This window comes from Sceloporus undulatus, unplaced genomic scaffold, assembly GCF_019175285.1.
Source record: "Sceloporus undulatus isolate JIND9_A2432 ecotype Alabama unplaced genomic scaffold, SceUnd_v1.1 scaffold_14, whole genome shotgun sequence".
In the NCBI taxonomy this organism is placed as follows: domain Eukaryota; kingdom Metazoa; phylum Chordata; class Lepidosauria; order Squamata; family Phrynosomatidae; genus Sceloporus; species Sceloporus undulatus.
Window position 1 is genome coordinate 3,817,423 of NW_024802936.1, and position 10,918 is coordinate 3,828,340.

At 39.2% G+C, this 10,918-nt stretch overlaps 1 protein-coding gene across 6 annotated transcripts in view; it reads left to right on the forward strand.

Moving 5' to 3' along the window:
* Nucleotides 1-10,912, forward strand: part of LOC121917302 (rho GTPase-activating protein 28-like) — a 98,409-nt gene extending 87,497 nt beyond the window's left edge. For 5 of the 6 annotated variants that reach the window (XM_042443147.1, XM_042443145.1, XM_042443149.1 and 2 more), the window contains exons 12-15: nt 990-1,133; nt 4,102-4,226; nt 5,484-5,548; nt 6,129-10,912. In XM_042443147.1, coding sequence (XP_042299081.1) covers nt 990-1,133; nt 4,102-4,226; nt 5,484-5,548; nt 6,129-6,220 — 426 coding nt within the window. In that variant the 3' untranslated portion in view covers nt 6,221-10,912. The remainder of the gene's footprint in view (nt 1-989; nt 1,134-4,101; nt 4,227-5,483; nt 5,549-6,128) is intronic. The other variant, XM_042443148.1, reaches the window with a different exon arrangement.
* Nucleotides 10,913-10,918: the final 6 nt, after the last annotated feature.

A 10,918-nucleotide genomic window follows, 5' to 3' on the forward strand; every position in this document is an offset into this window, starting at 1 on the left:
ATCTAACATTGTATGTTGGTCTTTACTTTGCCAGAAGAAACTAACTTTCCTGTGCTTGATTTATGTGGCCAGTTTCTTTTTATATTTAAAAACAGAGAAGAACTATAATCAAAGCTGAATCATTTGTGAAGCTTATTAGTTCAGGCTCCCAAAATGTTTCTGAATTATGAGACTGGCTTGCAAGGGTAATGTCTCTGAATATAGACTGAATACCATTTCTAGTGTGGGTTTGATGCAGAATCAATCCCCAACTTGTAGAGCTTGACACTCAAGTCATAATTTACTCCCTATTTTACAGGAGCACACTTCAATTTCACAGTAGTATCCTTCAATCAGAGTTAATTCTTAGTTATATGCAGTGGCTGCAAACTAATGCAGATACATTCAATAAAGTTGTGGAAAGTGACCTGTATATAGAAAATGTACAGAGCATTTACATGATTTTTTTAAAAAAAGTAATAAACAAGGAGGTAAAGACTTTAATAGAATACAAGAAAGATTTTTTCTTCCAATTTAGTAAAGTTACAATAAACTTTCTATCTACAATGAAAGGCAAAAGAAAATGAGTGGCCAGTCAGTATGAGTTCATCAAAGACCACAAGGATTGAGGAAATCAGTCTCTTAGTTGCAAATAGTATGTCTGATGCTTTGACTGTGACTGATGCTTTGTCCTATTAGCATAAAAGCTGTACAGTGGTGCAGGCAGGGGGGGTTGGTGGAAGGAAATGTTGTTGACATTTATTACCTTTCTCTGGAGGGAGGGGGGAAAGCTGAACAAATAAGAAAATTTCAAGGAGGAATTCTGGGATATGTAGAAAATGCCTTTGTGATCATTTTCAGGAGATTATTTTAAGACTTCTGTTTCCAAGACTGCCTGTCAGGAATTTCTCAAAGTTACATTCAAGGAATGTCTTTGAGGGTGGCTTTTGAGAAGTCATTTGTCTTGTATACTTAGGGGTTTTGTTTTGTTTTGTTTTCTGATCATTTAGGTCCCAGCATTTCTCATTTCTCAGGTGAGAAAGATGAATGAGGCTACAATCAACAATACCAAAAGGCAGCTAATGTTTGACAAAGGTGTGCGAAGACTATTAAGAAGAAAAACTATGGAGCGAGAGAGGCCAGAAAGAACGGAGGTGGTTATTTGTTTATATATCTGTCCCATTGATTACAGACCGCTAACCATGCTCTCCAAGAATCTCAAAATGATTTGCAGATATTAAATAACAAAGTGCCATAATAATATACAACAATTAAAATCAGAAGACCTGGGTGAAGAGTTCAGTCTTAAATAGGTGCCTCAAGTATTCCAAAGTTTCCACTTCCTAAATACCACTTTGAAGAGCATTTAACAAGGTGGGTGCTATTGCTGAGAAGGCCTGCTTCCAGGTTGGCTAATAAGCTATTTGACGATAGCAGCTATTCAAATGCACCAGACCCTCCATTTTAATTTGGGGTACTCATACTGGTATGATCCACCCCAAATCTCCCCCTCCCAAAAAAAGAGACAAAGGTGGGGTACAGACCACCCAAAAAGGGCGGTCTCCTGGCCCCTGGTTTTGGTCTGCGGGGAAGCTGCAGCCTCCAGAACGCGGGACTTCTCCGTGGACCAAAAAACCCCTGCAAAAAGCGGGTTCTTCTTGTGGCACGATTATGACTCCGCAATGCACCAATGGTGCACTTGCACCGTCATAATGGCGCCACAGTGTGCAGACGCTATGAGTCCGGTACGTAACGATGGTGGTGCCCATCTGTACAGGGCACTGCCATTTTGATGCCCTCGTCACGTGCGAGGAGCGTCTAGAAGTGCCGCCCCTCACACATGATGAGGGCATCCTTTCGCACTCGTCTGGACTGGGCCAAAGACAGCATTTGCTCCCCTAATCATCAGCCCTTCAAACCTCTCCCCAAAAGAAAAAAATTAGCTGCAAAATCAGCCAAAATGGCAGCCAGAAGTGTAATGCTGTCACTTCAGGCACACTGAAATGTGCTACCATGGCCCATCAGGTAGGTATAGGAAGGAAAAATGCCCCCTGCCCTGTTTGCAGTTGCTCACCTCTGTTCTAGACCAAGCAGAAAGGTAGTACACATAAAGTACATTACATGGGTTTACCAGTTCATTCACTACAATGACCAGGCTGTCCCATTGCAATGGTCAGGCAAGGGTGTAGTTAGCATACCTACCAACACAGATAATATCCACTCCTTAGCAGAGATGTCATTTGGTCCTCTAAGGATTCAGGAGCATATCCAAATTAAATCCCTATTCCTTCTGAGGATGTACAACCCTCTCTAGAAGAGACAAACTCCCCAATTCCCATACCTGGAAATGGTACATACATAGAATCTTTGGAATCGTGGGGGGGAGGAATTATTTTATTGTTTGTGTTTATTGGTTTCTTTTCTTTAAAAAGAAATCTATGCCCAAAATAGCTCAGAAGAAGAAAAATATACAGTCCATTTCAAGGTTTCAGAACTGCAATTTGGTTGATTCCTGACATAAATCTTTGACAGAGAAGAGTATTAGTCATAGTGAATGGAACATGAAACTGGCAGTGAACAGTATTTTGATAACTTGAATTAAATTTCAGCCAGCTCAGCATAAAACCTGGCATTCATATGTTCTAAATTACACAACACTAGAAATGTGGGATAAAGTACTAAGTCTGCCATTGTTCTTTTCTCTGTGTAGTACTAATTGTGTTAGGAACTGGAAGTAAGCATTGCTAATTGAGTTATTCTGGTTATTATTCACAAAAAGACTGACAAAAGTCTGCAGCATTCCAAGTAAGGTCAGATGGATTGTGCTTAGATCTACCTTTACAAAACAGTAGGAGCCACATTATCTCCAACAGGAAATCATTGCTCCCAATGAGATTAAACTACCATGCATCATCTCAGTGTGGAAAAAAATCTCTTTGGCTTACTCAGATCTGACCCGTTTCCATTCATTCTTTCCAAAGTTTCTACCTCTCTTCACCTTAGCCGTTTCACCCCCCTCTCTTCTAGGTTTCTGTGATATCAGTTATTTCATCAGTAGATAGAAGTGACTGTGATGCAGTAAAATTCACCTCCTAGATGAATTCTTTTTTAAAAAACATCCACATGCTGGTGACATCTTTTTGGCTAATGATAAAAAACTCTTACATTCCCAGCCCGTTTTGTGCCTTAAACAACAGACCTCTCTGTGATCTTTGTAATTAGCCCCAAATGTTGGGAAGCAAGCCCAGGGTCGTATCTTGCATGATCTAAACAGACACTTTGTGTGCACAGTGGGGCTCTCCCACCCTATAATAGCACCCTTTGAATTTTGGAGACCCTGGGGAAGGAGTGGAAAGAGATACACACCAGCATTTCAACACTGATGAAAAGCAGGACACATGTGGCCAAGCAACGTGTGAGTGTGGTCCAGGCAGCAAAAAGTTATTATCAAAGATGTACACACAAGCTAGGAGAAGCTGCAGCAGTCTGAATTTGCCTAAGCCTACTGGGAAGGTTGACATTCCACCTGCTCCCCTCCCACCACCTGAATTAATTGAGTACAGTGTGCCCACGCCCTATGCAGTTTCAAGCTTATACTGAATCCGCACAAGAATAAAGTGTATGGTGCACGTGCCCATGGTGCGCATGCTGCATGGTGCCGCAAGCACATTCCATTGTTTTCAATGGGGCATGAGTATACGTGAAATTCCCTTCCTTAAGGGAAGGGCCCTCTGTATTTGCTACTTTTGCACTTTGAACTCAGTTTACACAATAGAGATAAGTCAAGGACAAGGAGAGGAAGGGGGGGATAGAGAGATCAGGATGTATTAAAAGCATTTGAAAAAGTGGTACAACAGGGGATTAACTGCCTAATTGTAACAGTCATAGGGTATGAAAAGAGGAATATCAGTCCTGCTTATTCTCCCCCTTTTCTCAGATCCTCTTCTTCCATTGCAGTCCCTATGCCATATCCTAGGCCTGAGTATTCCCCAACAAAGGCTTTTCTGGGGTGCAAACAACTGCAGTGGGAAGGAAAGAGCAGGGATATTTCATTGTCTAATCATTACTTAGGTTAATACTTTTGTTGAAATTAACAGGTTGTTGTTTCTGTCATTTCTGCAGTCTGACATACCTGAAGGGGTGATAAGAGTTCATGCCCCACTGCATTCAAAAGTTTCTATGGCAATTCAGCTGAACAATCAAACAAAAGCCAAAGATATTCTGGCACGATTTCACTGTGAAAACAGGTGAGTAAAACATGACAATGAGTTATAGCAAGAGTGAGGAAAGAACAGTTTGTGGGCTGCATGTGGCCCCATCAGGCCCATAGGTAGGCTGGGGCAACTGTGCACCACCCCGGGGCCACCAGCCAAAGGGGGTCCCAAACAATAGTGCGCCAAGATGGCACATGCAGCACACAGTAGGACTCAGGAGTGTGCAAACGCTCTTCCCTACCGAGCCCTATTTTCTGCTAGGCCAAAGAACAACTTGAAATAACTAACTGGCCCAGAACTACAAGTTGAGAGCATAGTGAAGCAGGAAACAAAATGGCTTCATCATTTGCCAAAATCAAGTCACATAAATTAGCCATTATTCATTTCTGTAGATATTGTATCCACAGTCTTCTAAATGACCTGAAATTAAAAATGAGACAAAGCTACATTTAATCCTAGTTGCTTTGGCTAAACTCAGTGGTCTAGCTTGCTGGTCAGCCTTTACTAAGTTGTTGTAGAATATGATACCCTTGTTGAAGAATAATGGTTTCCAAACCACCATTTTCAGTGCCTTTGAACAGGCTCATGCTGACATGGCAGAAAACAGAAGGAGGGGATTTCTGCTAGATGGTTTTGTTTTGTTTTGGGTTTGGTCTTTTGTTTCTTTTTCTCTTGTTGCTCTCAATGAAATGCGGTGGGGGTGGGAAAGTTATATTTATTCAGAGACTGGAATACAGCATGTGTGGGCATTGAGCAGCCCTCCAGATGTTTTTGAACTGCAGTCCCCAGAATTCTTCATCATTATCAATGCTGCCTAGAGCTGCTGGGACTTTCAGCCCAACATCTGGAGGGCTGCATGGTTCCTGCCCTGTGCTAGCAGAATGCGATCCAAAGCCTCACTGTTGTGCTCCTGGTTCGTTTTACTTTTGCTACCTCTATCTGTCTTGGCAGAAAAGTGGCAGAGAATCTGGATTGAGGCCTTCCAATGGCCAATCTTTGTTTTCCTGTGACAGAGATCCACAAAGAACACATAATGGCTACTTTAATCAAACTGTGTATATTACCTGAATAATTCAGAAGAATATTTTCAAAGTATGTACTAAGCAATTATGTAAATTTATTAGAAATTATAACAAATAATAAAATTTAGGGTGGATAGGTTTCTGTGGATCTGCTGGTAGATCTATGTGTGATTTGCAGTGGAAGATTTCAGATTCCCAGTTCTTTAACCATTCCTGGTTATTTCAGTTGACTTGACTATTCTTGATTTTTCCCACTTTCAATTCATAGCCATGGCTCATCAGAGAAGATGAAAATACAAACCCAAAGTTTACATGAAGTTGGAGGAAACATAGGTAAATGTTGCCTTAAAATTCTTTAAAATTCCACAGTAGCAGACATTTCCTTTAGTTGTGGGACTAATGCTAAATGCAACACACAGCAATTAAGACAGAACTCACTGGGAATGACTTCAGTATAAATGGGAATGTGTGATAAGAGTTATAAAGATTTGTTCTCAAATGCTTTTAGGCAACTGCTTTTCTCAGTACTGTAATTTAGCATGGGGCACAGCTTGGACAATTTATCTATGGGATTTGAATAAATGGATCTCTTCCGTATTGAAAATGCTAAAAGTATAAAAATAATGAGATCCAGCCTGATGTAGTAGTTCAAGTATTGGACTGGGACACTGGGAGACCAGTGTTCAAATCTCTAATTGACCATGGAAAATCATTGGGTGACCTTGGGCAAGTTACACTATCTCAGCCTCAGAGCAAGGCAAGGGCAAACCCCCTCTGAACAAATTCGGCCAAGAAAATCCTAAAATAAGTTCACCAAGCATAAGAAATTATTTGAAGGCACACGGCAATATAAAGTTAACACTGTCTAAAACTGTTCTTTTCTTCTTCTTTTTTAACACAATGTTTCTTTCAGGACAACACTGTTTGGATCCAGATGCTTACATGCTGGATGTTTACCGTGCAAATCCACAAGCAGAATGGGTGATTAAACCAAAAATAAGTTGAATTCTGTAAAGACTTCATGGCAGAGCACTTTGGAAAATGCCAAAAGGATGGTTAAAAAGCCTCTCTGTTGTAAGCCACGTTGCCAGTGATGAAACCAAAGCGGTTGCTATTCAGCAAGTAACTTCTCAATTTAATTTGCAACCTGTGTCTTCCAAATGTATCTTGAGAACTCTTACTTCAGTTAACAGTTTGTAATAATAATTTATTTTATAATGACCACACTTTTAACACTGGTTTTACCACTGCCACTTTTCAACTGATATGAAGGAATACAGTCAGCTCTTGTTCACTGAATAAACACTGGATTACTATTACCACCACCATGCCACACTTTTAGACTTGTTTGGGTGGCATCCCAAGAGCAAAAGGACATCTACCAGTAGGTAGAAATCTTGAAGGAAAGGGGAGGGCATCTTTTTAATATGAAGAAAAGGCCGTGCCAAATTTGTTGTCAAACACTTTGTGACTCAGATCAAGGTGGCCAATAAGAGGGAATAACTACTATGTAAAGCATTTTTATGTTACTGTACTGTGCATGTATATAAATGTATAGGTATAAACAATTGCCTATCAGGGTTTCAGTTTCTCTGGTTTTATCCATGCCTAAATTAATATGTAACCATTTGCACAAGTTAATCAGTTGACATGTACATTTTACGTGGTATAATAATCATTGATCCAGAATACAAACAACTTTGAAGGAGCTGAAGGGTGAAAGCCTAGAAACGTCATAAAATTAGCAAAATGTTTTTATATAAAAAAAGTATACCCTTACTGTTAAACATTCACAACATGTGATTTTTGCAGGTGCTCACTCAAATGTGTCATCCTTTCTCTCAGAAACATCTTCTTCATTATTTCTTTTGCTTTTTCATTTAATGTTAAAGTAGCAATAGTGTTGAAAATAGTGGCCTTGGCTTGGCATTTGTATAAATATAGGATAACCTAAAAAGCTGTCTTCATAGCAGACAGGGAAGAATTATTTCAGTGTGAGGTATTATAAAATTTGAAGACAACCTCTAGCAATTTTGACCCCTTTTCTTTCAAATGCAAAAAGAAGCATTTCAAAGAGTGCCCAATACTGAGTGGGAGTGAAAGAAAATATAAGGTAGAGTGTCTAATGGGAGGTATTCACTAACTGCTGTATGGGAAGACAAAATGTACTGCATGTATTGATTTCCAGTTTTCATATATTTTTGTATCTGTGGTAGCTGTAGTGTGTGTGTATTTTTTATTTTTATCTTTATGTAACTTCTCCTTCTCAGCTGAACCTCAAACATACTTAAAGGGTTTAAAAACTGAAATACTTACTGCATGATTAATTCAGTGTAGCTTGTTTAGCTTTTCAAAAATTGGATCATGAAAGGAAGCAGGAAAATCTCTTTGCAACGGATATATGTTTGAGCTATGACTAAGCAAGTGCATTACTTCCATTTGACTAGATAGCCTATGTCTGTCCAGGCTACATACATTACATGACAGGAATCCCATGGTTTTACTCAAATCAGTGTAATCTATACCTATATGTTAACTTTTTATATAGGTGAATTATGTAAAATATTTAGAGGGATATTTTTAAAAAGCACACGTTTTATACTCCTTGATTTGCAAAATGGAATAAATGTCTTAATACAGATTAATTTTCAGAAAGGTACTGTAAAATATTCCATAATAATACAGTAATATCTTATTCGGTTGCTCAAGTCTTAATGCTGCAATCTACCTCACTGCATTTTCCTGCATCTACCAATTCTGATAGCCCTAAAGAGCCATTTTTTGTGAGATGAGATTTCCTTAGCCACATCCCCACTACAGGGAAACAGTGCTAACAGTGCTCCCCCGTCTTGTTTCTGCATGTACAAACTCAGTCCAGAATCTGAAATTGTACAGGCAGCCTTTGAAGCAGTATGTGAGACTTCAGCTATAGGCACAGACCTCAGGATGAAGGAGCAGAGCCAGAAAACCCCCAAGACCAGGCTAGAAAAATTAGACAGCCAGAACTATGTAGGTAAGCTTATTCATGCTTTATGGGTCAGAAATACACAAAATGAGCAAGTACCAAGAAATTTTAAGCCAGTGGTTGACTCTGAGCCCTCTCAGGAGTAATAGGGGTTACAAAATATCCTGTGCATTTAAGAGCAAGATATGCCAAACATGGAGGACAATTCTAAGTATAATATTGAGCTTGTAAGAATCTTTTATAAGGGTGCTTGAATGCTAATTGATGCAAAATGTAATTCTCCCCCCCCCCCTTTGCAAATGGACAAAATTATTAACAACCTGCCTGTCATTGCTGAGCCCCCTCCTTTAAAAATAGTTCTGGGGTCCCTGCACATAAGACAGCTTCAGCTTGTTCCTTCACAAACCTACTCTGATTTTATTATCTATTTAGAAGTATGAGTTTGTTATACGATTTGTATATAAAAGTGACAGGAGGAAAGGGTAGAGCAAAAAGCAATAACCACCACCACCCCATACACTTCGATGATACTTTTCCATTGCTATCCATACATTGTGCTTTTCCTGATATTTACATGTTGCTTTTTATGTTTATTTTTAAACTGTAACTTTTTTCTTGATAGCTTTATAAACTAGTAATTGGTTCAATCTGTAATGCTGTCATGAAACTAGCCCTCACTAGTAAAGAGTGCCCTGCAGCTTCTTAAAAAACGTATTCAGCATTCAAATACCTGTCACTATGTCAGGTTTATTCCAAACTTCTGTGTCACTGTTTTCTTCCCATGACCAAAGAGGTCTTATATCTTTTGCCATTGGATCCAGAAGGAAGTAGCACAGCTTGAAGGGTTAGGAAAAAGGAGGTTTTATTCCTACCTTTCACTGTATCAGGATACGCTCCAGACCATTCCTCAGTAGACCATGGGACTGAGGGAAGGGGAGTTAAGTGTGAGCCAATGAGGGGTCATAGTTTGAGTACTGAACTAAGATTTCAAGAGACCTGGGTTTGAATCCTCCATGGAAATCCCCTGGGTGACCTTGTGCAAGTCACTGTCTCTTACCCTAAACAGAACTCAATGACAAATGGCCTCTGAATAAATCTTGCCAAGAAAATCCTAGGACAGAGTTGCCATAAGTAAGAGTCAGCTTGAAGGCACATAATTTTGTAAGCACTGGAGGGAAATTTTGTGTCCTTGCTGCATAAAGGAACTGCTGGTGGTGATGGGGAAAAATGTAGGGTGGTACACAAGGCAATTTCTTTCTTTCACAGGAAGAAAGCAAAAATGCTTGTAGCTTAAATGAGTATATATGAAGAATGAAAGTGGGCTCAAAAGTCATGCCCCCACAGTGCTCATCTGCATGTCCTAACCACCACCAATCCTTTCCATTGAGGTCCTAAAGCTGAAGGGAAGCCAAAGAAAGTTCCTGTTTTGTACCTGTGTTGAAAGAAGGCAGAAATTTCTTCCTCCAAACCAATCTTTTCCTGAATGTGCCATTCCAAATATTCAGCAATCTCCATTTACTCTTGTTCTTTCTACCCAGTCCCAATGCATAAGCAAAACACCTACTTAAAAATTACAGAATGATAATTGTTCTACCTGAAGGCTTGCATATTTTTCTCATGGGTAAAATCTGGAAATCAGCCAAAGTTAAGCAATGTACTAGATGAAAAGGAGGGTGGGGGAGAGTGAAGAAAGCGAACAGAATGAGTACATTTTTATTTCTGTTCACTTCTGCTGAATTCACATAACATAAAAATGGTGTAACCTCCTAGCACAGTTTTAAAAAATAATGGCCAGAATCCTGACTGGAAGTTGCATTATCATAAGTGGACTTCCCTATGCAGGAATTAGAATTGAACAATTAAGTAGAGAGATGCTGTTATGTTACTAAGGAGCAGAGCTAGCAAAGTGACCATTGCACATTGATTCCACTATACACCAAGCATTCCTGCCAATGTCCTGATCTGCATCTTCACAATTCACTAACAGGGTTTCTTAGCACGGCTGCTACTCAGCTAAGTATACATAAAGTTACATTAAATAAAAGGTGATATATGATTCTGGCAATTATTAACTAAAATCTTTTTGTATTTGTTACCATTGACCATCTGTCATCAATGGTTTGATTACAGTCATGATTAAATGCAGAGGATTTAGAAAACAACATGTATGAATTTAACCTAGGACAAAAATTAAAGTGGTTATCATCTAAACCCCTTACATGCTTTCTTTCATATGCTATTAAAACACAGGCTTCCTACAAACCAATCTTGAAGCTGAAGAATGTAAATTTATGAAAACAGGTGATTGATATGTTAATATAAGCCCAGTTTTTCTTGAGCACTTGAATCAATCACAAACTTATTAGGGCTATCTAAATCTAAAAATAAACATTCAGGCTTAACAGGTTTGTGGACTGGATGAATGGACATTTTTAGCCCTTTAAAACTACTATTTTATGCTTCACCAACTTACCCCTAGGTATTTACTTAAATGTTTTTAGTTGCAGCCCACAATAAGTGTTATGGAACCTTATTTTTTAAAGGCCCTTTTCATTACTTGGCACCATGCAGTGGTCCAAACCTCAGCTTGATCCAGCATGTCACTCTGCTAAATGTTTAGCTCAACTCTTTAATCAGTCTGTGAAAACATGTGTATGTGTAGAGCATAAGCAGCAGCTTCAGTTGTGTGGATTCTCTTTTTGTGTGTGTGTCAACTAATGGCAACACCATGACTTTCA